The sequence below is a fragment of the Carassius auratus genome, linkage group LG44F (assembly GCF_003368295.1).
Source record: "Carassius auratus strain Wakin linkage group LG44F, ASM336829v1, whole genome shotgun sequence".
NCBI classification, from domain to species: Eukaryota; Metazoa; Chordata; class Actinopteri; order Cypriniformes; family Cyprinidae; genus Carassius; species Carassius auratus.
In genome coordinates this window covers 2,270,316-2,298,289 of record NC_039298.1, presented here as the reverse complement: position 1 = coordinate 2,298,289, position 27,974 = coordinate 2,270,316, and the positions used below count along the sequence as shown (strand labels likewise).

At 39.3% G+C, this 27,974-nt stretch overlaps 3 protein-coding genes across 6 annotated transcripts; all 3 read right to left on the bottom strand.

Moving 5' to 3' along the window:
- Positions 1-20: 20 nt before the first annotated feature.
- LOC113068313 (nuclear migration protein nudC-like) lies at positions 21-6,926 on the bottom strand. Of its 2 annotated transcripts, XM_026241015.1 has the most exons (10): positions 6,739-6,926; positions 6,388-6,465; positions 5,517-5,729; positions 5,358-5,432; positions 4,698-4,811; positions 1,517-1,711; positions 1,346-1,429; positions 1,100-1,202; positions 820-826; positions 21-245 (listed from the first exon to the last, which is right to left on the bottom strand). In XM_026241015.1, exons 1-9 carry the CDS (start codon positions 6,811-6,813, stop codon positions 822-824), a joined length of 942 nt encoding a protein of 313 aa, XP_026096800.1. In that variant the 5' UTR covers positions 6,814-6,926; the 3' UTR covers positions 21-245; positions 820-821. The 2 variants fall into 2 exon arrangements, with proteins under 2 accessions (XP_026096800.1, XP_026096799.1); XM_026241014.1 differs by lacking the exon at positions 820-826 and having other exon boundaries at positions 1,084-1,202.
- A 5,116-nt stretch (positions 6,927-12,042) lies between these two features.
- On the bottom strand, positions 12,043-17,185 carry LOC113068312 (keratinocyte differentiation factor 1-like). Of its 2 annotated transcripts, none has more exons than XM_026241012.1 (4): positions 16,932-17,185; positions 14,921-15,850; positions 14,610-14,678; positions 12,043-13,372 (listed from the first exon to the last, which is right to left on the bottom strand). In XM_026241012.1, the coding sequence occupies exons 2-4, from the start codon at positions 15,771-15,773 to the stop codon at positions 13,293-13,295; spliced, it is 1,002 nt and encodes a 333-aa protein (XP_026096797.1). In that variant the 5' UTR covers positions 15,774-15,850; positions 16,932-17,185; the 3' UTR covers positions 12,043-13,292. The 2 variants fall into 2 exon arrangements, with proteins under 2 accessions (XP_026096797.1, XP_026096798.1); XM_026241013.1 differs by lacking the exon at positions 16,932-17,185 and adding an exon at positions 16,721-16,915.
- A 967-nt stretch (positions 17,186-18,152) lies between these two features.
- LOC113068310 (hornerin) lies at positions 18,153-21,676 on the bottom strand. 2 transcript variants are annotated; one of them, XM_026241011.1, is made up of 6 exons: positions 21,587-21,676; positions 21,452-21,504; positions 21,196-21,366; positions 19,501-21,105; positions 19,267-19,423; positions 18,153-18,393 (listed from the first exon to the last, which is right to left on the bottom strand). In XM_026241011.1, exons 1-5 carry the CDS (start codon positions 21,607-21,609, stop codon positions 19,281-19,283), a joined length of 1,995 nt encoding a protein of 664 aa, XP_026096796.1. In that variant the 5' UTR covers positions 21,610-21,676; the 3' UTR covers positions 18,153-18,393; positions 19,267-19,280. The 2 variants fall into 2 exon arrangements, with proteins under 2 accessions (XP_026096796.1, XP_026096795.1); XM_026241010.1 differs by having other exon boundaries at positions 19,501-21,366.
- Positions 21,677-27,974: the final 6,298 nt, after the last annotated feature.

Here is a 27,974-nt window from a genome sequence, read left to right as displayed (position 1 = left end):
AAAATAGTGACACAAACAGGCAGGGTTTGAAATTATTTATTTAAAAAAAAAAGCAAGACATGGCGCATTAGAACACTTCCATCATCACAAGAGTGAAACTGTTAGTCAGACAGTCATCTAACAGAAAGAAACCACGTCTGAGCCGAGCGGGAGGGTAAGATGAGACACAGATCGTTCACAGATTCAGAGGCTCTCAGCTGAACTTGGCTTTGGAGAAGTCCATCTCTGGATGCTGAGCCATGAACCTGCAGAGAGAGAGAGAGAGACACACACACACACACACACACACACACACACACACACACACACACACACACACACACACACACGGGCATCAGTGAATCCAGAGGGGACTGGAAGTGTTGTTCGAAAGACATCTCTGCTGCTCACCAACGCTGCATTTATTGATTTATTTGAATAGAAATCAGTCATATTGTGAAGAAATATTACAATTTAAAATTCTAGTTTTCTAATATTTAGAAATGCTATTTATTCCTGTGATGCGCAGCTGTATTTCCAGCATCATTCCTCCAGTCTTCAGTGTCATATGATCCTTCAGAAATCAGTATGATATGATGATTTGTGGTTTAAGAAATATTTCTGATTATCATCAATGCAAAAACATTTATATAATATTTTTTGGGAACTTTGATGCATTTTTTTAATGCTTTTTTTTTTCAGGAATCTTTGATGAATAAATGGTAAAAAAAAGCATTCTTTTGCTAACATTATCCATTAGTATCATTATATATGGCTCTAACTTAAAGTGGCCTAAATATAATAAAACTTTTAATTTATATTCAAAGCAATATATCTGACTGTCAATATCTTACTGCTAGTGCATAATATGTTTTCCCCCAAAGTGAAATCCTTTTTTAATAAACAAATACTATAAATGAAAATCATTGAGTCTTTGGGCTGTCATACCACATGACATTTCACCAGCTCAACTAACCTTGTCCTGTCATTAAAAACAAACCACACTATCTAATATGTGAAGAGACGGTCATGAGGGTCTGCGGGTGTTCTGTCTCTGACATCATTTCCTGTTTTTCAGGTGGCACCACATGACTGTGCTCTTACTTCTTCAGGATGTCCTGTTTCTTCTGCTCTTCGGAGGTGGGCAGCCCCATGGACTTCTGCCTCTGATCGTACATCATCTTCTCCACCATGCTGCGTGTCTCCCCGTCCAGATCCGACAGCTTCAGTTTAAAACACGCCACCAGACGAAAGAGTGTAATAATTGAATATACATTAGTCCACACACACACATACACAAAAGATTCATCCAGAGTGAGTTTGAGATCAACCCAGAAGCAGTGAATGTGAAACGGTGAGCTCTTGCCTTGGAGTTCTCTGGGCAGATCTTCTTGGTGTTGATTTCGGGGTCTGTGCTCACTAACCTGCTCCACCACTCCATCTTATTTATCTGGAACAGACGAGTGCATCATTAGTCATCCCAGCACATCACAAGCTCAAGTAAACACCATCTGTGCATGATCTATCTCGTCCACACCTTCTCGAAGTGAATGGTGATCACTTTCCCGTCCTCTATGAGCCAGGAGCTCTCCTCCACCTTCACCTCGTGGCTCAGCTGTCCGTCGATCACAGGTGGATGCCCCTTCAGCCCCACCTTCAGGGACCGCCGCTGGATGTCCACCACCACGTCCTTCCCCTTCAGACGGAAGCTCACGTCCAGCGGCACGACCAGCTGCGAGAGCAGGTCACACATCACATATCTTCATCACAACTTCCTCGCAGTTTCCATGAAATAATGTTAGAATAAAACACAGCGTTGTTTTCTTTATGCAAAATATGTTTGTTTTTGAGTATATCCATGTGCACCACAGAAAAACAAGATATTCTCCTGAAAAAAACGTCTCGACACAGGTCAGAATTTGATGCACACATTGTGAACACAAAAATCCACATGAGATCCGATTTTTCGAAGATATTATCTTAGCACTACTTTATTTCACTAAAGAATTTTACCTCTAACAGGCTGTACAAGAAACATACCAAATGAAAATTAGCGTCATTTTCAATCATTTATCTGTTCAGTTAGATTTTGAGCTGCGAATCATCCTTGACAGGTGTTGTCCATGCTGGCAAATGATATCCAAATGGCCACACGACGTGAATTATGTAAATAATTTTACAGTTTTTCTGAGTTGCTTTGGTTTTTCTCAAATCATCCTTGACATTTGCAGAACAGTAAGTGCATTTCATTTCTCAAAACAACTCGTACAAATATTAAAACACCATGGATTACCTGCAAAAGCCAGTCTCTTGCTCAAAATCATTAGTTCATCTCTCAAAAAGAAAAATCTGTGTCAATGAATATGTCAGTGCCATCAGAATGACAAGTCCTTGTGTCATAGTTTACGGATAAGACAGTCAAATCGCTTAATATGGGCACAAAGATGAAATTAAATCCATTGTCAGAATTTATAACTCTTGGGTTGTCCTCTGTCTATACATGAGATGAACCTTTGAGCTATTTCAGAGAAATGGTTTATCATTGGTTTACAATCTACATTCTCTTCATTAGTCAAGATTCACTTGCACAATTCATGCCAAATTGACAAAAAGTCTAATAATAATGTGTAAAAAAATAAAAATAAAAAGTGTGCTTGACAGTTTATGACAACTAGATTAACCATTTTGCACGTAATGACTTATACGATGAACTAAAGACGAGATGTTTTGAGGGGTAAGACTATTGCACAGAAAACTGTATAATACATTTTGAGCAACATGACATGAGCAACTGATAATGTAGGAAAACGAAGATAAATGTGAGGAATCAATCGCATGAATGTACAAAAGCTATCGCAACTTGTTCAAAAGAATGAGAAACTGGTTTTGTGATGTGTATAAATGACTAGATGATGTGGAGGTTGAACAAGCAGTTTTGATAATTTCATTTCTGATCTGAGAAATGAACCAAAGTGACTCAGAAAACCTGTAACAGCACGGCCACTGAAAACCCCAGGATCTACCATGTGCCATCACTCACAATCATTTTAGGCAGGAATTACGTAAACACAGATACCAGTCAAGTCTAAACTGAATGTAAACAGATGTGCCCAAAACATCGGATGTGGTCAAAAGACCAGGGGCCTGTTCTTCGTACGTCGCTAACTCAGTTAGCTGGATTTGATTGTTGACGATTTGGCGTGATCTTGGATCATTTGGTTCTTCGAAGCTCATCCCAGAGCTGCTGTCATAGCAACAGGTCCTTAAACTTAAACCTGGTCGGGAGCAGCTTATTTCATGTAAACAGGATTAGATCGCATCTTTTTAACCAGAACTAATACTCAAAATATGTCTGCTACCACCGCTACTTTATTACAAGAGTATCGTACTGATCCAGGGACAATAATTTAAAATAATAATAATTAAATATTTAAAAAAAAAATAATATAAAAATGCTGTGTAGTCCATAACAGCCTACTATAGACACAGACAGTTTTACTCACTGAAATATGTATTTGTCATAAAATTATTACGAAATAATTGTATTAGAGTCTTACACACATGCTATACAGATAATAGAGTCGTGCATTATTTTGAGTGATGATGATATTATGGGCGGGGCTTGATGGAGCGCAGGAGATGCAGATAACATGATATTGACCCTTAAGAAAGTTTCATTAATGCTGTCACGTAACAAATCTGTCCAAATATAAAATTAAATGAATAGATAATTTCTACATTGAAATAAAAATTTAAAGACTGCACAACTATTATAAATTGCGAATCTAAATAATTGGGAATCATGAAAAAAATTCTAATAAAATAAAAACCTGTATCTATTATCTGTTCCATGTATCTATTATAACATTTATGTAGTTTTGTTTGCTTGGCTGTTTCCTTATAAAAGTCCAGAAGTTTGTTTTTCGTCAGGTGTTTTTCGTCAGGTGTCGTTTTAAATTATATGACGTCATTACATTGGCGTCTTGCCACCAGCCAATCGCTGCACTGCTAATCATGGTTTCGAGTATCGATACATATCCCCTTTTAAGACAACACATGAACGTGCAATTATCTCAGATCACTCAATTCAGCGATACTAATCTTACACAACAGGTGTGTTCGAAGAACCCAATTAGCCGGATCATGATTAGCACGATGATCTCATCTTAGATGTGTCATTTGATCTCGGATGTAATAAGCGACGTACGAAGAACAGGCCCCAGATCTGTGCATTGAGACGTGCAGTGTAAACACAGCCTCTGATTGGTGGATCTCACTTCCTGTCCTTGAGGGGCGTGACACACACAAATGACTCTTTACAGTGACTAGTTCATCCAGTTTCATTTGTTCGGTTCCCACAATCAGCTTTGTTGTTATTTATGATAATGACGTTCATTCATAAATCTGTAATGTTTTCAACATTTAATAAAAAGACTGTTCGGATAAACCTGATGTGTTTAGGAAGTGTTCATTATCAGGAGTTAAAGTTTTATATGGACGTATGCTTCAAAGACAGAAAAAAAAAAGGATATTGGTTAATTTCCTCCATGAAAACCTTTACCTACAGTTAGAGTGAAACATCTGTATTTGATCTGCACGGGCTCCATGCATTATACTTGTGCATCTGTTGATTTCCTCTGATGTGGGGATTATTTGGTTTTATTCATGGACTCCAATGTGATGTGGATCTCTGGATAATAAGAAAAGATCAGACTCACGTCCACTTCAGACAGAGTCTGAGTCCAGCGGTAGTTTGAAAGATCTGCTCCGTTTCCAGCATTGGGCTTTATCTTGTCTTTGTCCTTTTCATCTTCCTCTCCTTCTGAGTCCGACTGACACACACACACACACACACACACAAGAGAGCATTAGACATTTATCTAGAGCAGGGTTTCCCAAAGTGGGGGTCGTGAGGAATAGCAGGGGGTTCTTGATTTGGTACGGTATGCTTATGAGTTAATACCATTCAATAAATAAAAAATAAAAAGTACAAAAAAAGAAAAATGTTTAAGGTTTATAAAAAATGTAATCTAAATGTAAAATCTTAAATGTATAAAAAATAAATCTCTTTTTGGGAAACCCTGTATAAAAATAAAAGTAGTAATATTTACACTGTAAATTGCAGTAATATTCATTTTTATAATTTGTTGAGTTTAATAACAATAGCTATGTAAATATTACTAAAAGTTAAATGTTTTTAGAGTTAAACATGCAAATGTGCCATTACCTGATTGAAATATTTACTTAAAATCATTTAGGTCACAGGGGTTTGGCTGACAATAAAAGTTTGAAACCCCTGATCTAGAGCCGCTCAAAAACACATCATCAGTTCACTTTTCACTTGTATGTTTAACAATAATTAAATAAACCCCACTTACCCCTTTTTTGTCTTTTTCTGATGTATCGCCGTCTGTTTTCTCAGGTTCTTCAGCCTTTTTCTTTTCTTCTTTTGTCTGAGAAATGATTACAGATCAATCAGATTCAGTGTTTTTAAAAGGGATAGTTGACCAAACGTGTGAAGATGGCATGAATCTCACCTGATTTAACTGTGACTGGAGTCTGTCGGCCTCCTCGTCGGTCAGCTCTTTGATTCTGGGCTCTTCTGCGTCCGGCTTCCTCTTCTTCTCCTCTTCCTTCAGTTTAGCAGCTCTGTCGCTCTTCTCCTTCTTCTCCTTCTCTCGTCTGGACTCTCTCTCTTTCTGGGCTTTGAGGGCGAGCTGATTGTGATGAGCAAACGCCTCTTTAACCAGCTACAGGACAAAAGAGAGGAACGCAGATCAATCACTGACCGGTGCTCAGCGCATGCAGAATCTGAATACAAATAATGACAAAAATTCATTTGGAAAAATAATCACATTAAAATAGTTTGTTTTTCAATTTTATCCTGGCTTCAGAAAACTAGAAAAAACTGTTAAAAGTGCATTTTCCTTTGACTTTTATGTAGTTTTTCCATTATTTTTTTTAATTTAAAGAGCAGCTCTGATGTTCTGCTAGACATCTTTCAATAACACTGTGATCATTACAATTTAAGACAATTCGTTTTCTATGGACAATACATTGTAAAATGAATAATTTATAATTTGCTGCTCATTAAACATTTCTGATTATTATCAATGTTAAAAACAGTTGTGCTGGTTCATATCTGTTTTTCAGGATTGTGTGATTAAAAGGAAGTTCAAAAGAAATGCATTCATTTGAAACAGAAACTTTCTAACATTATAAAAATGTCATTACTGTCACTTCTGATCAATGCAATGCATCTTAACTGAGTATAAGTTTTCATTGTTATTCAAAGAAATGCATCTTATTGCCAATATCTCACCGATAGTGCATGATATTTCTCAAAAATGTTTGAAATATACAGAAAGGTCACAGACACATCTGACAGAGTTCAGTCCAGATCCAGACCTTCTCTGGGGCTCCAGACTCTCCTCCGGTGAAGAAATCAGTCTTCCTCCTCAGAAAACTGAAGAACGTGTTCACCAGCTGAAGAATAAAGAAGAATACATGAGAGGAATATCTGAATAAAGAAGTTAGATCACAACAACTAACACTAGTGTCTCACTGTAACTGCAAATTACATTAACCTTTTTAAACAAGCATGTAGCTTTTAAAACAAAACCCTGAAAGCCTGCCTAGTCAACAGTAATAAACAGTCCAGTCCTCTTCCACTAATAACGTAAACACTGATGTTTTCTTATTCTGTTGTAGTAAGTCATCATGCATCAGTTAGCTCGGCTGCTAATGTTGACATGTTACCTCCTGCACTCCTCCTTCATGCTGCTGCGCCATGGCCAGCAACATCCCGTCGTATTTCTCCTCTTCATCACCCATTTCCACCGTTAACTTCAGATAACAGATAATTAAAACTTCAATGTGGAGCGTGAAGCTAACAGTCACGCCACCGCCGGTGTGTTGCCAACACTAGTACTTCCTAGATACAAGGACCGCCCACACAATCTTTAGGACCAATCAAATCTATGACATTTGAAGGTCAACCGCGCGAACCAATCAGCTGTCAGTTTTGGGAAGCGCAGTGGGAGAGGCGGTTCTCAGCGCTCGCACGCAGAAGTTTCTAGATATCTCTGACGACACATCTTTATTATATGACGTTTAAGAAACGTTCTCGGAAACAAGCCCCATAAACACACAATAACACAACAAATACTGCAGCCCAACAAGATAAAATAATAAATAAATAAAACAGCTGAACACATAACAATTTTTGTTTAGCCCCTGAGAACATGATATTTCAGTTTTCTACCCGTTAATTGTTATTCAACAGTAAATAGTTGTCCCTTATTAGATCGTCAGTTACATTTTTTATTAAATAGTACAAAGTAATAATTAAATATAAGAATTTTATTTACAAATTACAATTGTAGCTTTAGACAGTTACCTATGGCTACAACTTTATTAATACAGTTGTCTAACTGATTTTATAGTCTCAAGCATTCAATCATACAAAAGAAAATTAGGTAGTTTTACTATGATTTATTGGTTTATTTTTGTAAGGGTTGTGATGTCCACGTTTTTTTTTTTTTTTTTTTTTTTTTTGAAGAAATTATAGAGGCTGTGTCATCATATAGCAAAAAGTTAAAGATTTTGTTCATATTTGAATCAAATGTTTGGTCAACAAGGATTTGTTTGTGCTGTAAGTGTAACAGCATTAATAACCATTTGGCTCCCTTTGCAGGCATTTGTAATAACATGTAATGTACATAAATTGTTTATTTTTTATTAGCCTACATTACATTACATTACACAACCAATCATTATTGCCTCATTGTTTTTATATAATACATTTGAAGTAATTTTAAAGGCTATAAGTCTGTTTTTATAACCACAAAAACGATAAGAATGATAAGTTTAGGTGTTATTCGTGTTAACCTTTTTATTTCTCTCTGCAGCTGATTGCTGATGTCTTTTCACTGGCATAGATGTGCATCCAACAGTTATGATAATTTGCATTCAGCAGCAGCAGATAACATGACTCTATTAGTCTACAGACAGATGAGTGTGGTGGATGTCATTAACCCCTGCTCTCCCCACGCTGACCATCACTCAGCTCGTGAACCTGGCGTGGAGGAATGAGGTGGTCCAGCTGTGTAAGGGTCAGAAAGGTCAAGGCCGAGGATCAGTCACATACTACAGGAGCTGCTGTGCCTCGGAGGACGTTCAGGAGTGCTGTCTGTCACAATGACAACAGATGCTCATCAGATTTACATCAGAGGAGAATGAGACCAGCATCCTCGCTCAGTTCTCCTCAGCATCCGCAGCCATGAATGACCCTCTGCACACTTCAGTCATCCAGACACACGCAGCTGTCGCTTTAAGTGTTTAGTGTGCTTGAGAAACCCAGAGACCATCTGCCACCGAGTCTTTGGGGTCCTGATAACACGATTCTCTCATGAAGGGCTTAGCCTACCTTCCTTCCCAAATCTGCTGCTGAACGACCGGCTCGTCCTTGTTCAGAACAGCTGGATCTTCCTCCTGCGTCTCGCTCAAGAGCATCTCACTTTCCAGGTGAGAGACACCCCTGCTGCCAGCGTCCCGCAAACATCAAAGAAAACCTATCTGTCTGTCTATCTTCATCATTATTACAAATTACGATAGAAGTTTCAATATGACATCAAAGCCATTTTAGTTTGTCATACATGTATGTAATTTATGCAAATGCACATTAAGTACAAAGAGTGTTTTTACAACCTGCATGTGACTTTTGCGTTTGCATTTATTTGGTCAAATTAACAAAATTCTTGGGTAATACTTTACAGAAGGGTCTCATTTGTTAACATAAATTAATCCACTCTAAACAGACTAACAGTGCTATGCATTTCTTAAAGCATTTATTTGTTGTGTTGTTGTTAAAAAATACAGTTGTTCATCATTCATTCATAGTAATTTAGTGTCATGTGTCATTGTGTCAAAGGTCGGGTCAAACACTGTCCTATCCTATAGTTTAATCTCACGGGTCTAGTAGTAGATGTTAATGGGGAATGTCATGTGATAATCTCCCCCGTCTGCACATATAATGTTGCTTAGTTTATTTAAACAGTTAGGTGAAAGCTCACATGACATGCATTCTGTCATTTAAAGCGGCACTATGTAACTTTCTGACCTCTAGCGGTTAAAAAATAAACTGCGTGAATCCAGCGGATGAACATTTGGTCGTGCTTCGGTTCTGCTGCGCGGATGAATCCGGTTCGAACAGCCTTTGTACACATTTAACCACAGGGGATGGACAAAAAGTAAATTAAGATTTTTGTTTGCTTTTAACAACCCGGATTCGAGGAGGTTAACCGTTATGAATGATCCATGGATGCCCAGTTTGGGTTTTACACTTTTAGCTTGTAACAAAAATGTAAACACTATCCACAACCACTACTTCTCTGTTTATGATGTGACAAATTTTCCTCAAAATCCGTCACGACGTTATTGAAGGTTTATCACATTATCACCATAAGCAGATGGATTTATTTATTCTTCATCAATTCATATTTCTTGGCACCCTCAAATTAATTGTTTATCAAAACAGTCATAGGGCTATGGCTTTAAGATGCATCGACATGATCGTAAAACAAAATACAGTCATAAAATAATTTTCCTACTTTTTTTGTGACGTAGATCCCTTACGTTTATACACACAGACATATATTTTCACCTCAAAAGAGGATGAAGATAATGTAAAATAGCAATTGAATGATAATCCCTGCATGATCTAATTAAAAACTGATGGTGTTACAGCTCACCCCAATGAGGTCCCTGAACAAAGCATCGCACGCAAATCCAAATATGACTACATGTATCAAATAAATATTTTTTAATTTATTTTTTTTTACTTCTGATTCCATCATCACAAAGGCAGTAGGTTTTCGATTAAAATTCAATCCAATTATTAAACCATTCAACCACAATGCCTTATATGATATCTTGGTGAACTAAATCATAAACTTTTGTTGGTTATATTCTGCAATAATCATATTGGCTATTTTGTTGAGGGAACCTTGGAGCAAACTTATGGGTCGGCCTACAAAAGCACATCATCCCTGAAGCAGTCCATCGAATAAATACGACACTTAAAGTTCAACACATTCGTGTTCTTTTTTTTCAAAGGTGTTTTGTGCACCTATTATATTTTTATAATACAATAATAATACTTATTGCTTTTTGTTGTAAAATAGTTGTTTATTTAAAAAGAAAAAACAAAACATAAAATGCATTGTATATTTCACATTTTGTCATCAATCCCTTATAATTTTCTCATAATTATTTATCTCCACCTATTGGTCGTTTAAGTCAAGAAGTCTTGATGATGGAGGTTTCTTACAAACATGCAGCTTTTCACTTCACAAGACAGTAACTGATGGACTGCAGTGTTGAGGATTATTGTGATGTTTTTATCAGCTGTTTGGACTCTTATTCTGACGGCACCCATTCACTGCAGAGCATCAACAAGTGATGCAATGCTACATTTCTCCAAATCTGATGAAAAAACAAACTCATACATCTCAGATGGCTAGAGCATGAGCACATTTTCAGGATTTATTTTTGTACCTGTTCCTTTAAAAGGGATTTCCCCCACAAAAAGTTGTATCATGACTTGTCTGTTGAAGGCAGATGATATGAAGGCAGTGTTGTTATTCCCCTTCTGTCACAAGAGCTTGTCAAACCTGTTGTGTTTGTATGCTGTCGTCACAGTATACAAGCACACTTATAAAATCATGACTTCAGGCTTATAGTACTGCAAACACATCTTAATTAAACTAATAAAAAATTTCCTTACATTTCTTTAATCATTCATGTACACAGTGTTCCTCAGCTATGTGTACAAAAACACACAGAAAGCATCACATGTCTCAGTATTTCCCCTCAGGTATGACAAGCGTGAGTTTCGATGTTACCTGAACCATGTGGAGTAGATGAATCATACACCTGATGATTCATAGAGACAGCCTGGATGTAGACAAACACACAAATTCCCCTGTATTCCCCTGCAAACCCCCCGAGGAGGCTTCATTAAACATCGTTGTCAAACTGATACAGCAGTGACAGTAAGGAAAGAAGTCCAAGCCAAAGAGAGCATTACGCTTGATCACATAGACTCATTTGATTCTGAACAAATAACAAACAGAAGCAGACTGATTTATAATGATTGACTTTCAAACAGACTAAACAACAATCACATAACCATGACTGTGGTCTAAACAGATGGATCAATAACCCACAGCCTGCAGGGTTGCGTAAGGTCACGCTGCTGTGGTTTATGGGCCGGTGGATGCAGGTAAAGAGTCAAGAGTTGCACTACACAAAATAAAGGGGCTTTTCACAGCGATGCCATTTCAGTGAAGACTTCTAAAGAGGATCATTCTTGTTATTGTGTAGAACACTTCTATGATCAAAACTCTAAATGCAAAGGAAATGTTCCATGGGTTTTAAAGGTTCTTCTTGGAACCATCAATGGAAATGAAGAAGCTCTATTTTTAAGTGTAATATGAAGCCAGTCATGATGGGGCAAAAAGATCAAGATGATGCATATATCATAATGCCTTTGCAAACAAGACAACAGCTGTCTGTGTGTCTTATAATAAATTCATAAACACTAGGTGGATGACGTATTAAAACAACTCTTCTGACTCATAGCTTAAATATGAACAGGCTTCATACAGTAAACCATTATTGCAAATAGTGCAAATAACCCCTCAAAAAACTACTTTTTCCCATCTATCACTACATGCCTGCAGGAACACAAACCATTTGATCACAGGCGGCAAACACGACTCTTTCACTGCATTTAACCGTGAGGCAGAGGCTGAAAGTCTAACCAATCAAAATGTGTCAAATGTCAAAATTTCTCCTTAAGCACATATCACTTTCTGCTACAGTTTCCTGGAAGGTTTCAATATAAAACATGTAATACAATACAACATAAAGCATGCTGTACATCAGCTTAACTCAAGCATTTCCAAACTGAACGTTACATTGTGTCCTATGAATCATCATTTAAATACTCATGTTCTGGCACTGTTTCCTGCTTCACCTGTGCTGCACGGTGTATTAATGACAGATAAAGATGTTTTTATTTGCATACTTTAGATGCATTGAAGTGTGAATGTTAGTACAACTGATTGAGTGCATTTACTCTAATGACGTCAGCTGCCTTCACCCAATGCACACGCAAATGCAAAATACTTTAATTCAGTATGCACAGAGTTCTTACCAGGTCTCTGAGTAAAACACGCACCCCGTGTAACACTAAATCTTTTTCTTAATCCACGTTTACCAAGCAACAGAGATTTTATTATTAATATTAAAGCATACCTAGCAGTCTCACATAAGAGAACACTTTTACAAACAACATATTACACTTGCAACAGTGAAATATACATCGAAAATCAAGCATTAATCAGATGCGGTCCTAGATTTTGCATGTGTTGCTTCTATGGATGTTTAAGCACAGAGACAGGTCTGTGTAAAACTCTCCCTCATTCATTTGGTCCAGCAAACTTCACACAGCCCAACTTTCACTGAAGAGCCAACATTTGACCAATACATTCATCATCTTAGCAGTAAAGGAATATTTTGCTATTCAAATGTAAAAAAATTAAATTATTAACCCTCACTTTGCACACCCTTAGTTTCTTCTGTGCAACACAAAGCTGAATTTCTGGGCAATCTTTGGGAATGCCACTAAATCACAATAAAGGTAGTCTATTCGCTGTATCGCAAGTCTTCAAAAACCATGGTGTTTTGCATTTTGCATTGTGAAAAACATCAGTCAACATAACTGCTTTTTGGGAGAGTTTCAATGTAGTGAAGAGTGTCCAGGATATTCCTCACAAATTCACCATTGTGTTTTATGAAAGAAGGAAAACTGTATGATTTTGGAATGTCATGAGAGTTCAGAAACGACAGAATTTTCATTTTTGGATGAAATAACTCTTGAAAATGCAGTGATGAATGGAAAGTTGAATCATTATGAAAGAATCGGGCCTATTATGGCTATACTGCTCCTACAGTACATGTGCATCTGTTGGCAATAAAGAGGTCAGGCTGTTTCTCATTCTTCACTCTCAGCGAGTCACTTGTTGGCTTGTGTCTTCGTTGAGATACTTCACACATCCGATCACAAGAAAATATGAAATAAAAGCATAAATACACCTACCGCTTCAGACATGTTAAAAACTACCCATGAAATCACAATTTTTAGGGGGAAACTTCAAAATCAGGCACTGGCTCTGAGCCAGAGGACCTGTTCTTCATCATTTATGGAGGTGTGGAAGTGAAGATGATGCTTGTCTGACAGGACGCTCTCACGTCCGGATGCTGCCGGGGAGAAAAGGAGTGTCCGACGTGATCCGCACACCGCTTTCCTGCAAACTCGGAGAGAACGCTGCAGAGAAAGTGAGATAAGAGAAAAGATCGACATGCAACTTCATCTCAAAGGAGTTAAATCATGAGAAACAGAACACAACTCCGTTCTAGATTCCTGAACAATGGTATGTTCCAAAGAAAGTCAAGTTGTGGCAAGGTCACGTAGAGAAAATATGCTCCGGAAATGTTTATATAAATGGCATAAGGGCCAAAAATCCAGCTGTTGCTTGCCGACACTGCAGAGCATGAAAACAACACCAAGCAAACAGAGCGAGAGGAGTGAAGCACTGCTGATGACGAAAAGAGAGACATTCAAATCCAGAGGAGAGTAAGTGATCAGATGGCTGCCAGACGAGAGAGCAGTGTTTGTGACAATGTGCTTGGTTACGTCACAAACCCCTCAAACTCACGAGAGAACGCCGGCACACACCCCTCGCTTTCCTCCAGAGCCACTGGAACAGCCTTAACTACAGCCAGGGGGTGTGTTAACACGAACGCACAGATCTACATTAGCATGAGGACGTTTGGGCATGACTCATGACTTGTTTTATGCAAAACAAACTGTTCTCACGATAGTCCAGGTCATATTTCACCCCAAAAATCATGCAACAGATAGAAGAAATTATTTTTTGCATGTAAAAAAAGGGGCTTTAGAACCACTGTAATTTTTAGCATTGCATTATTATTTTCATGAATTTTGTAAGAATTATCCTTGTTATAAGTTCTCATTCACATTACTGTAAAGTAAAAAAAGTATTTTGTAATGTACACTACCGTTCAAAAGTTTGGGCTTTGTAACATTAATAAATGTTCTTAAAAGAAGACCCTTAAGCATTTATCTAATCAAAAACTAGTTATCTGATTTTTTTTTATATATCTGTTCTTTATGTGAATATTAATTGATATTTATTGCATTGATATAAAGCTGGATTTTCAGCATCATTCCTCCAGTCTTCAGTGTCACATGATTCTTCAGAAATCAGTATGATATGGTGATTTGCCCGATTCTTTTCAAGATACTTTGATGAATAGAAAAAAAACACAACCTTTTTTAAAATTATAAATGTGTAGCATTGTTTCTTTAAAGAGAAAAACCTTTGAACATTTTAACTTTTGAAATCACGAGAATTTAAACGGTCGTGAAAATAGTTTTGGGGATGAAATGCATCTTAAATGTGTTTTCATATTGCAATAATTATTCAAGGTTTTGTGAAAAATCGATGCAAATAGCTCATAAAATCTTATTGACTACTTACACTGGCTACTGTTGTTGCGTAACTTCCTGGCTTCGATGTCGTCAGACCTCTCCATTGAAATCTGCAACTCTAAAGATAGAATAAAATGGTTTATTTATACAATCATGTTATTATATGCAACATATGTCATTTCCAGATACTAATCTAGACAAACAGTGTTACTGACTCAGTCCTGCTTTCTAAATATAGGACCTATGACACACACACAGCACATCATCCAGGTCTGTAAATGCTGACGAAAGAAACAGAGTTTCATGAACTTCGAGACTCAGACGGTGAGGAAAAGAAAGTAAACGGTTGTTTGCACTCACTTCCATCGCTGGTGGAGTTGAAGCTGCTCTTCTTGCTGTCCCAGGTGTCATTGCCGCTGTCCCGCTGCAGCTCCTGGGGCCTGACCGTCGGCTTCTTCTTCTTCTTACTCTTGCGTGTGCTGATGCGAATGATCTCTCGCACCAGCCGGCACTCGGCCTCCTGCTCCTCCATGCTGTGCTCCTCCACGATGTCCGAGATCAGTTGACTGATCTCCCGGGAACGCCGCAGGAACATGGAGTCCGTGGTGCACTTGGCCAGCTCGTTGATCTCGAACTCGGAGAAGACCTCCATGAGCTTCCGGGTGATGAGTTTGTCCACATCTTCCATCCCGCTGCTGTTGAGCATCTCATCCCCTGGTAAACTACCGAAGTAACTCCGACTGTCCATCTCGAATTTGGAAGTGGAAAATGATGCATGCTCCTCATCTTCTTCAATGACGGATGTGTCCACTTTGACGCCACCAATGCGGAGGTCGGAATAGAAGCCGTTCTCTGTCTGTGGAGAACTTGACTGGGTCTCCACCGGCGCTTTGGGAGCGGAGCTTTCGCTCGAAACGAGACAAGGCAAGCGCCGGCACACGCGGTACAGTCCACAAGTCAAAACACTGCAGAAGAGCCTCCTGCAGCTCCTCACAGAAGCACACGGTCCGCACACACACGTCCCCGAGACGGGCTCCTCTTTGACTGAGAGAAAGCTTACAGTCTCTGGACCAGTCGTATTTCCATTGGCATCCCTGCTGACTTTGTGTCTCACTCCGAAGTGCTGGATCTCAGTCTCCGTGGGGTCGACAGAGCGCTCTCGGTATGGCCCTTCCTCGATGGGACCACTGGTCCAGGACGGGGTGCTCTCCATAGGGACCACACTCGGCCCAGACCCTCCTCTGGTGTCTGTTTCTACTGTTCCCTGACGCTGGACTGACGCCTCACGGTCTGTTAAAGAGACATAATAGGAGAAACTGGAACAAGAGGAAGGGTTTTTCCTCACACTTTCAAGCAGCCTCGCTAACAAAACTGCAGCGAGTCGTCCCACATTTCCCCAAGAGATGCAAACCAGCCAGTTTAAGAGCTGTTTTGGGTTTGCTTGCTTGGCTTTTGTTATTGTTAATAAGAAAGTGGAAGTCCTAACACGCAGAAAGTTAGGCTTAGAAACACTAAGAAAGTTAATTTCGTCAACTAAAGCCTTAAAGTGAAACAAAGGGATCATTAGTAGCCATAAATTATCCATTTATTTAATTATACTTTTTCCTCAGACGGCAGATTCCCGATCATGCCATCCTGTAACGCTTCTAACATCATCACTGTAAACATATCAAAGTACGTGTATAAAGCATGTCCTGGCACTACAGCTACCGGTTCTTACTATAAATGTTGTAATATTAGTATTTAAAGTGTACCATATTGATCACTACCTATTTTAGGCAGACATTTCTATATTTAGTGCTGACGTTTAGAGGGCAACAGAAGGGAAACTCCAAACATTATTATTAATAGTATACAATCTGTGTCACAATAAATTATGTGTAACATTTACACTATATATTTATAACAATATAATCTATTAACAATATATATAGACACACACATACACATTTATTTATTTACACATACTCAGTTTTAGGACACAGTCGAGGAAATAGAGGTAAATAACGTTTTCTGCAATTCTGGAATTAATTAAATTTAAAAAGCAGATTTTAGTAAATAAAAATAAATAATTTTCAATTTAAACAGAGCTTTAGATTACACGATAGAAACGGCATGATACAAAGTAATCCTACACACAGATATATTATTTATACATACCTTAATGTCTGTATTTAGGAGTACAAGAGCCCAAACAAACACAGCGCCGCAAAACACAATCGCGTCAAATCACAGGGAAGCGGTTTTAGGAAGCACACTAACTAGTGCACTAGACTACCTCTGCGGGAAATATTTAATCTAGGCCATCTCAAGGAGTAACATTCAGAAGAATAAGAAAGAATAATCTTTGTTATTGTTGGACTTTACTCACAGCATATGCGGGAAATGTCGCCGTCTGACGGGTTTCTTCCGGAAGTCCGGAGAGCAAAACAAACCTCGTACGAACTGGATTTCACTATTAGTCCACAAATATCCCGCAGGTGCTCAATCGGCTGCCCTCAGACTGATTCACAAAGAGTAGAGAGTGAAGGGGAACGGTTAGACCGCTGGTGTGAACACACGTACAGGTGACACTACACCTGATCCTGATTCAACAGGTGCACGAGACATGGACGCTGGTGACGTCATCCGCGCCATGCGAGGCTGGCCAGTTTCATTGACTGTCAGTCAGACCACCCGAGGCTACACGTGGATTAAACATGAAACAGATCCAGTTAATTTTTTTTGGACGAGTAGTTGATATACATTTGAAAATAATTGATGCACAGTGAACGCAGCGGTGAGGTCTTTAACCAACAGATGGAGTCATTGTTCTTCAGATTGGGCAGAGTTAAGCCAAGTAGGCTATACAGTAGGTATTTCTTTATGTGAAACTAAAGTTAAATGTGTCCAGAATAGTTAACATCGTTTTAGTGACACAAATTATAAACGAAGTATGAAAAAATTTCCAGAGTGGTTCATGTTAGATTTACAAAAATCAAATATGTTTGTAGACCAAGGGGGCGTTTTGCAATTTTTTTTTTTTTTTTTTTTTGGTGGGGTAAAATGTCCCCAGTCTGACAAAGCAATTTGCTTTATGCATTTAGAGCAAATATAATCGAATATTATCATGGAGTACAAAATCATAACCCATTTGAAAAAATAGCAATGGTTAGCTGATGCGAACTTGGTCATTTTGAAATAAAAAGTCCATATTTTCATTGAGCCAGCTAGTTAGGATACATTTGATGAAAAAAAAAAAAAGGATTTGACGTTCAGATGGGAGTTATGAAGCCAGCATGCTGCTGAAAATTAGATTGTTTTCTGTGAAATGTTTTCTCTCAGGTGCATCACAAGTGTAAGCTTCACTTCAAATGCTTCTGTATCACCAGTCAACGTGGTCCATAGTATATAACTTTGTTTTTACCATGGCAGCTTCAGAATGGTGGATTCATTCGTATGATCATGTTTGAAACTGTACATTACTCATCCTATTTCTACAGAAAGTCATGACACAAACTACATCCATGTCAACAGTATTAGGAAAATTGAACAGCATCCTCAAATGGCAATACCTGTCAAAGACACTTCTTCCATTCAAGCAGTACGTTGGTCTAGGAAAATTCAGCTTTATTTACAGTATAAAAAGTTACAATTTGGAAAGTAAACTTTGTGTGTTAGACATTTTTATTAACAGTAAATGTACAGCCTTTGAAAGGGTGTTGCATCAAGAGTGGAGTCATCAATGGCCAGGACTGAACAGCAGCGCAGCAGATCAGTCAGAGCATCCTATAGTCCTTGCAGAGACCAGAGCCTGATGACTGACAGCCTCCCAAACACACCCCTTATAAAGGCTGCAAGAGTTTGAAAAGGAACTATTAATGGTGAAATGCTGGAATCATGCAAGTACACAATCATTAAACACTTTTAAGATGTAGATCATGAACAAAAGAATGTATATTACTGCAGTATGTAGTATATGCATGTTTTCTGTACCTACTCAATGACCTACTGACAAAGTGCTGTAAGTTTAAGTATGCCATGTGAAACACTGGATCCCACAATGCTGATTTAAAGAGGCAAAATAACACTTTAGTAGAGCGAAACCTGCAGCTAGGTCAGTTTGGTACCCCAGGTCTGTCTGACAGACTGGCAGCTGCTGGATAATACGGCCAAACATGTGGACAATCACATATTTCTTGATCAAAATCCCATTCTTGGTGAAGCATCAGCGTAAACACAGATGGTTTGCATCTGTCTAGATGTAAACAACGAAGGGAATAAATAAACCTGCACTTTACATTCTCATTCTCTCACTCTCAATAGTCATTAAACGTTGATATTTGTGTGGGCACTGAAATTGGGAACTGTGGGTTAGGATGGTGATGTGAGTTTTAACGGTGACAGCTCCTACATGAAGTCATGCGACAGTACAGTATACAACGGTTTGAAATGTTCACTACATTATACACTTTTCTTTTAAATGGTGGTTAGCACACTATGAAGTAAACTGGAATCCCATTCCAAACATGGCCATAAACATCCTATATTACACTTCGGAAACGAGACCGCCCACTACTTGAAGCAAAGACAGATTGCTGTAAATGCTTAAATAACCATCCAACATTTGGACTTTACAGTATTGCTTGCAGAGGGCAGATCATTTCCTGCTAGAAACCAAATATAGATGTTCTCGTGTAGACTGTAAATGAAGCAATTGTACTCACTTTATAGCAGACGTTTAGCTCTGCTTCTGGATGGAGAGGTTCGCTTCCTGGAATCTGACTGGGCTCTGTTGACCAAAGCCAGCAGGGCTCTTCTGGGCCACCTCACACTTAGAGGCAGAGGAACCCAAATGGTTCATTTGATACTGGTTTTGCTCCCCTATGGTAGAGGGAACAAGAATTTAATCAATCTTTGGACTATGCAATAAAATTATGGTGGAGCGCTTTGGAGCAAACCTTGTCTGTAGCTGCTGGAAAGTGTAGGAGAAATCCTTCGGATGTTACCTTGGCCAAAATCACTTGGAATGGCAGTAATGAGCCTGGTGCCATCTGTATTTACACCGAGTTGGCTTTGGACTCCTTCGGGACAAGGGGCTGAAGAACTACCATGCTTTTGTACATTTTGAGCTGGTCTCTGGCCACGGTAACTTGGAGGCAAGGAACTTTGTAAACCACCACGGCTAATGTCACCGAAAGCCCATTGCTTCTGAAAACTGCCAAAGCTGCTCGTGCGTGGTTTATTAAGCCTCACATGGACTGTATTGATCGCAGATCTAGCAATAGTGGGTTTAGTGGCACGGAATCCTGGATTACTTGTAGAAGTCCTTGACAGCACTGTACTTGGTATGTATGGGGTTCTCTTCACAGAAGAGAAGGCCTGAGACCCGGTTTGGGAAGAGCCGGCATAAGTGCTAGTGGCTGGCTGGACATTTCTGGAATCCTGGTTCACTTGAAAAGGTTTGTATTGAGCAGTCTGACCAGGTGCAAATGGTACTTTACGCTCTGGAGAGCTAGTATGGACTTTGAGTCTACTGGATTCTGCTCCATCTTGAACTTTTTCAGGCGCCTGCATCAGGATAGCGCCAGAACTGGCAAAAAAGGACTTAGTCACATCATGTTGAGCCCCACCTTGAGAGGGGTACATGGGTTCAATGATTTGATTAGGTTGACCACGGATGTTGTAGTTCTGCTGGACTTTGGGGCGAGTGTATTCATATTGAGATGGTAACTTGTATCTCTGAGCACTTTCTGAAGCCTCGAGAAGAATCCCACCAGTGCTTGCAGTTGAAGCTCTAGCATCATTGTCCCTACAATCACTTTTGGATGGTTTTCTCGGCTCAGGACTGAGATTGTATTGAGTTCCACTCATGGAATAGTGAAGAGGTTCATTCCAGGATTTGCCCTGACTGCTGGCAGTCAATCTAGTGTCGCTAAAGGTCTGACTAGCCCGATAGGGGTCAACATGCCTGGGAACTCCAGGTGGTTTCACTGAATCTGGATGCCCACTATAGCTACCAAGACCTTGAGCATTTCCTCCACCTTGAACTACTAAGATTGGCCCTGAGCTAACAACCGATGGCTTGGCCTCAGTGTACTTAAACCCATTATGAGAAATTTTTCTTGTATTCATATTTGAATACCCAGGTTTTCCCTTCAGCAATGGTCCATAACTGCTCCCAGCTGTCTGGAGTTTGTGAGTACTCTGGCTCCCCACAGATGAACTATAATGTTGGGAAACCGGACCTGAGATGGAGTTTGATCCAGTGTTCGGGCCTCTTGAAAATAGGTTTCTAGGAACCTCAGAGTTCAACTCCATATGGCCATGTGTGTTTGTAGGAGGCTTTACTGCTAACATCTTGTTAGATCCAGGAGTTTCAGCCACCCTGTAACTAGATACACCTCTAGATGGTTTTAAGGGGTTTGGTTCAGGTACATTTAGGTTTCTCACCGAGGTGAACCCACTCCTAGATGAGGTAGAAGCGAAGCGGCTACCAGGCTGCACATTTTTGAAGGCATCAGCAACTGTGCGAGACTCATGTTTAACAGAGGGTGGACCGAAACCTGACAAGTAATATTTAGGATCAGAAGCAGAGGGCTTATAGCCAATCATATGATTGTCTTGATTACCACTTCTAGCACAAGTCTGACAACCTTCTGAATTTGATCCCACAAACAAGCTGTTGTCATAACTTCCTTGACGGTGGGGCAGGCCAGGAGAACTGGAAGCAGGATTGTTCTGGTTTCCCGTTTGTTTCACCCCAGGGCCAATCACGGGGAAAGTGCGTGCTGAAACTCTTTGCAAATCAGGGGTTGGCATGCTCCCTGTTAGAAACAAACAAACAAAAAGAACACAAGCAGCATGAGACGGCAATGTTTCAGAAAAATGTCATCAGTGTGTTTGACTTACCTTCATAACTCCCCAAACAGATTACATAAGCAGGAAACAAAGCTAAATGAATCCTGGAAGCAAGCAACAAGTCAAACATTAGTAAAGAAAAGCACATGTTCAGTTGATAAGAAATAAAGTCAGTTCTATGCTCACCTTATGCAGTATGTGAAATCCATTGTTAAATAAAGCACCCCAAAAACACAGAGTAATCAACAGCTTGTCTTCTAATGCCCTCACTTAATATCTTCTGGCTAAAACTCAGTGGGAAAGCTTTATAGACTTCACACATCACCTTAAGCCAATCAGCAATCAAGATGCCTGCTAGCTGCAGCTGTCAACAATGATCACTAATTGTATCTCTATTTTTGAGCATGCTTTATAAATAATTTAATAATGATAATAATAATAAAGAATAAAAATTAACTATAAAATGTTTTGTCAGGAAACCTAAAATGTGCTTTATGTGGTAATATTCAAATAAATAGAAACCACCAAAATATTACCTGCTATTTATTTTAAATAAACTTAATTAAACTGACTACATAGGTTATTCCATTGAAAATAATTGTAAAAAATATATAGTATGTTCATGTCATGTCAAGATTTTTTTTTCTTTACATTTCCAGACCTAGAAAATACCTGCTGATTTTAGGTTTTCCATAAGTAAAGAAGCCATGCAATTTAACCTTATTTTCTAGACTTGTTTGATTCTTGACTTCAAACCTACTGCACATCTCATCTGACCATAATTATATTTTCATCACTTTGAACTCACGTCAATGAAATACAATACACACCGTTTGCTTGGGCTGAACATGGTAAAGAATGCATACATTTGACATCATATTTATATGGGAAACTGCTTGCATTTTGTGTTAAGGTTCAGAGAATTGCAATATATTCATTTTGTATAATGTACAGTGGTCAGGCTCCACATCCGGTATGTTTCCAATCGAGTGCTTTCGAGGAAGAGGCTTCTTAATGCATCAAGCTCAAGGACAGACACGTGTTCACAGTATGGGGTTTCATACCTTAAGGAGGTATGAAAGCCATTAATACAGTCTAACACATAGCCTTCCCTCACACGCGCCGCTCTGACAATTTCCCATTCCCAGCCGTCCACATTTGATGGATAGGGATCATTAGTGTCATTCTCCCGCAGTCAGCAGGAAGGAGAAGCATCCGTCTGTCTCCTGATACCAGGAACTTTAAGTGCTGGGGAGATCTGTCACAATGGCCTACTTTACCTTGGCATGTCATTTCATCCTATACATTGTCCCTCATTTATTCCTCCAACCAGGGGTGAAGTCGGGATGTTGGAATGGAGTATTTTCCTATAAATTAACAGGATCCCTCACAAGCTCTTCACCTGCTATTATGGATAGTCATGCAACTGTGTGACCTTTACACGGAGCTGCATGTGATTAAAAGTTGACATTCAAGTGTATGCCGGTAACTTAGTGGCTGTTAATATGTGGCACTTGCGAAGTTGAAAGGGTTCCTTAAGATGAATCAGTGACTCCTGTTCAGCTCTGTTGGGGAACAGCTAACATCATCCGAAATGTTCCCAGCGGTGCGAGTAAAGCGACTCAGAATGGAAACAATGAAAATAAATAAAAATGTTTTTGTTTCAGCTGCAGTGAGGCTCATTAATCAGAAAACATGTATGCAGGAAAAATCGGTCCAAAACCCTTTGTTTTAGTCTGCATTTCTGAGAGAGTTTTTAAGAATACGCTTCAGTAATGGCCAGCCACACTTGGCAAACTCCCTCGTCAGCAGATTCTCCTCAGCAAGCATGGCATACAGGAGAGAACGTCCCATTGTGAGGTGTAGTGTGGATCTATTCATCATCGGACATTCAAGGACTCTTATTATAAAACTCGAACTAGATCCTGTATTTTCCCATCAATCTTACACCCTGCACCACCACCACTACACAGATCTGGATTTCACATACTACATGAATAAATGAACTGTAGAATTTCAGTTCCAAAATAAACTTTTTTGTTTAAATTCACTTTAGTAACTCTCATTAGATTATCACAATGACATTATGACATTGTGCTATAAATGTCTATCATGTGTTCAAAGAAAGAAACCAGTGGCCCATGTATAAATCGATATTTGCTTGTCGTAAAAGTATTTTTCATTTAAATGTTAGAGTATCTGTACTTTTCTCCTTTTTACTCCCCTAAATTTCATAAAAACATATTGTTCTTAATTTTTTTCGAACTGAAGAAATCATTATTTTCATTTAACCTGTTGAATCTGTTCACAAATCACACTTAATTTGCAAATTGGACTGATCAGAAAGTACTGCAGTTCTCAAACAGAATGCTGCATCCTAGTGAGGGTAAGTCCTTCCCGTCCAGTCCATAAAAGGCTTCTTTGCTAAGCAATTTTTGCCAAACTAAGTTGATATTTGAAAGCACCATACCCCAACAGAACCTCGCCCCTATTATGATAAGTCCACCCCCACATACTTACCACACACAACCCTGGCAGTGACAATGGAGGATTCTGCTATGCCTGCCGTCCACAGCATGTTCAAGCAAAAGACAACACAGAAAAGTTGTGTGTAAAAATCATTTAAGTCAACTATCAAGAAGAAACAAAGCAACCGTCTGATTCCCTTCTGCTCATTGAGTTCTCTTCAATGCTGGAAAGCAGATGCTATAAATGGAGAAAGGTCGATCAAATAAAGAATATATTGTCTTCAAGGAAGAACGCAGGTAGTGAGTATGGATGCTTGGAAAGCAAACTTGTAGAGCTTTGGAAAGAACATGACTGTTTATATGATGTTTATTTGACTGCGAAGATTCCCAATGAATCATTACTTTGCAGAAACAGGCTCCAAATGAGGTAAAAAAATGAGGTTGGGCTCTGGGCTCCAAATGAATCATTACTTTGCAGGCTCAGGCTCCAATGAATCATTACTTTGCAGACTCAGGCTCCAATGAATCATTACTTTGCAGACTCAGGCTCCAATGAATCATTACTTTGCAGACTCGGCTCCAATGAATCATTACTTTGCAGACTTGGGCTCTGGGCTCCAAATGAATCATTACTTTGCAGACTCAGGCTCCAATGAATCATTACTTTGCAGGCTCAGGCTCCAATGAATCATTACTTTGCAGACTCAGGCTCCAATGAATCATTACTTTGCAGACTCAGGCTCCAATGAATCATTACTTTGCAGACTCGGCTCCAATGAATCATTACTTTGCAGACTTGGGCTCTGGGCTCCAAATGAATCATTACTTTGCAGACTCAGGCTCCAATGAATCATTACTTTGCAGACTCAGGCTCCAATAAATCATTACTTTGCAGACTCAGGCTCCAATGAATCATTACTTTGCAGACTCGGCTCCAATGAATCATTACTTTGCAGACTTGGGCTCTGGGCTCCAAATGAATCATTACTTTGCAGACTCGGCTCCAATGAATCATTACTTTGCAGACTCAGGCTCCAATGAATCATTACTTTGCAGACTCGGCTCCAATGAATCATTACTTTGCAGACTCAGGCTCCAATAAATCATTACTTTGCAGACTTGGGCTCCGGGCTCCGGGCTCCGGGCTCCGGGCTCTAAATGAATCATTGCTTTGCAGACTCTGGCTCCAAATCAATCATTACTTTGCAGACTCAGGCTCCAAATGAATCATTGCTTTGCAGACTCAGGCTCCAAATGAATCACTACTTTGCAGACTCAGGCTCCAAATGAATAATTGCTTTGCAGGCTCTGGCTCCAAATGAATCATTACTTTGCAGACTCAGGCTCCAAATGAATCATTGCTTTGCAGACTCAGGCTCCAAATGAATCACTACTTTGCAGACTCAGGCTCCAAATGAATCATTGCTTTGCAGACTCGGGCTCCAAATAAATCATTACTTTGCAGACTTGGGCTCCGGGCTCCGGGCTCCGGGCTCCAAATGAATCATTGCTTTGCAGACTCTGGCTCCAAATGAATCATTGCTTTGCAGACTCTGGCTCCAAATGAATCATTACTTTGCAGACTCAGGCTCCAAATGAATCATTGCTTTGCAGACTCTGGCTCCAAATGAATCATTACTGTGCAGACTCAGGCTCCAAATGAATCATTGCTTTGCAGACTCTGGCTCCAAATGAATCATTGCTTTGCAGACTCTGGCTCCAATGAATCATTACTTTGCACACTCGGCTCCAATTAATCATTACTTTGCAGACTCAGGCTCCAAATGAATCATTACTGTGCAAACTCAGGCTCCAAATGAATCATTACTTTGCAGACTCAGGCTCCAAATGAATCATTACTTTGCAGACTCAGGCTCCAAATGAATCATTACTTTGCAGACTCAGGCTCCAAATGAATCATTACTTTGCAGACTCAGGCTCCATGCAGACTCAGGCTCCAAATGAATCATTACTGTGCAGACTCAGGGTCCAGAGGAATCACTGTAGTTCAAACGCCATCCCCAAAGGAATCACTACTTTGCAGAGTCATTCTCCAAATGAATCATTAATTTGCAGACTCTGGCTCAAAATGAATCAGTACTGTGCAAACTCAGTCTTCAAATGATTGATTACTTCGCAGACTGTGGCTCCAAATAAATTATTTATTTGCAAACTCTCCAAATGATGTTGTCAGTGCAAGATGACAGCAGCTACCTTCACACACCTGTCCTCAGCAAGCAACATGATTCATGTCAACTATTGCATACTAGTTTACAAGTAATAATCAAGTTTAATACTAATAGTCAGTGGTTTGTTTAAATCACTAACTCTAATTATATACAATATTATTAATGATGCTTTCCTTCTCAGTATTTAGCAATCAATGCACTACAAGTATCCTTAGTTATGTAATCAGATTACTTTTTTTCAAGTAATTAGTAAAGTACCACTTTTATTTTTTACATTTACAACAAAATATCAGAGATATTTTTTTTCAAATAAGTAACACAAGTTACTTTGTTTTCCATTTATTGATGGAGGCCTCTCTCTCTCGTGTCCATATTGAGAGAAATCAGGAGTGTGTGCAGGGGAGTTGTGTGCGCTGGCTAAACATGATGCTAACTGTACTTCTAGACTAAATGTGAACATGAATTTACTCATCTCACTTTATTTTTTGTTAACAAAAACCCAGCCCAGGTGAGCCCAATGCAAAAGTAATGTAACATATTACTTTCCATAGAAAATAACTAAGTACTGCAACGAGTTACTTTAGGCAGTGACACATACTGTAATGCATTACTTTTAAAAGTACCTGACACTTCTAGTAGAATTGAAAATGATCATTACTAGACAGAAAGCAAAAGCAGCTTTGCCCACTGGCTTCTGTTGATCATACGTTTGTCTTTCTAATAGGTGTGTGATGGTGCTGGTATGTGACTATTTATTGATCTTAGTCAAGCTGTCATGTTTCTCATTGACAGCAAGGAACACTATTAGATCACAATGAGAGTTCGTCATGAGTCAGCAGTGGTCCAGATGGCGTCTTCCCTTTGGAGGTATCTGACCTCTGACCTCTAGGACGTTCTCCACATCCCAGCCAATCACTCACAGCTATCCCTGGCCTGGCACTTACAACCCCCTCCTGCTCAGGCATCTGGTCATCTTGAAAAATGTACGTAATAACAATAACTTGAGTCATGATGGGCTTAATGCTCAGCGGGAACTAAAGGTCAGATTACCTATAGAGAAAGACACGCCCACCTTTCATCATGCACTTCCAACAACAAAAACAAAATCTAAATAACAATTGTTATCCGTTTGACTAGCACTCCCTGTACAGCGGGATAATGTTGTTCCAGGAGATGTTCAATGACATGGTCTTGGAGGATTGTTCCTGCATTTTCTTAAGTGGTCAATTGAGAGCCAATTAAACTAGGTTATATTGATTCTGCACGCTTCAGCCATTCATTTGATCCGGTTTTGAGGGCTAGCTTTGCCCCTGCTAGTAGATGTCACGTTGCATGCACATGACTTCAGTTACTCGTCCACACAGACAGACAGTGTTTAAGCGGCTGATGTTAACTGCTGTGAACAGATGTTTCCAGATCCACACCTATAAGTAAATATGGTGGTAAGCTGGTAAACGTAGCCTTGCGAATCATAACTCCTTGAAATGTATAGGGATGCACACTTAGGATAGTTCTGCAAAGATCAGTGCTAACAGTTTTGTAGCAGTATTGTAACTGAATGTGGCTTTTGACTCAACTGTTGAAAGATACTGTAGACAAAGATACACTGCTTCAAATCCTAACAGGGTGAAGAAAGTATAATCATCAACTGTTATTCACATATAGTGCTGTATTACCCACGCAATTTGTCATAACCCCACCAATGGCATTCTACTCCCCGAGACGATGGCTAGAGCTAAACAACGAGAAGTTGTTCCAAGATCTTCTGGTCGGACACACCAGCAGAACACAAGAAACAAAGCCACATAAGAGCACCCACAGCTGGGCAGACTGTACTGAATCAAGGGAACGCAGCATGGATGCAGTCGGAGATCACAGTCCTTCATTCTGCCTCTCTGTTTGTGTGAGGGTTTTTTT

Bases quoted from the DNA above. Each gene is read 5' to 3' on its own strand.
- LOC113068313 (XM_026241014.1), bottom strand. From the start codon at position 6,813: ATGGGTGATGAAGAGGAGAAATACGACGGGATGTTGCTGGCCATGGCG. The intron at 5,730-6,387 runs GTCTGGATCTGG...TTTGTCCTGTAG, and splicing joins AGTCTGGAGCCCCAGAGAAG to CTGGTTAAAGAGGCGTTTGC. The intron at 1,712-4,697 runs GTGAGTCTGATC...CTGCTCTCGCAG, and splicing joins AGACTCTGTCTGAAGTGGAC to CTGGTCGTGCCGCTGGACGT.
- LOC113068312 (XM_026241012.1), bottom strand. From the start codon at position 15,773: ATGGAGAGCACCCCGTCCTGGACCAGTGGTCCCATCGAGGAAGGGCCA. The intron at 14,679-14,920 runs GTGAGTGCAAAC...TTCTATCTTTAG, and splicing joins CAACTCCACCAGCGATGGAA to AGTTGCAGATTTCAATGGAG. The intron at 13,373-14,609 runs GTAAGTAGTCAA...CTTTCTCTGCAG, and splicing joins ACGCAACAACAGTAGCCAGT to CGTTCTCTCCGAGTTTGCAG.
- LOC113068310 (XM_026241010.1), bottom strand. From the start codon at position 21,609: ATGGATTTCACATACTGCATAAG. The intron at 21,505-21,586 runs GTGAGCATAGAA...GCTTGCTTCCAG, and splicing joins GATTTCACATACTGCATAAG to GATTCATTTAGCTTTGTTTC. The intron at 19,424-19,500 runs GTTTGCTCCAAA...CCTCTACCATAG, and splicing joins TTCCAGCAGCTACAGACAAG to GGGAGCAAAACCAGTATCAA.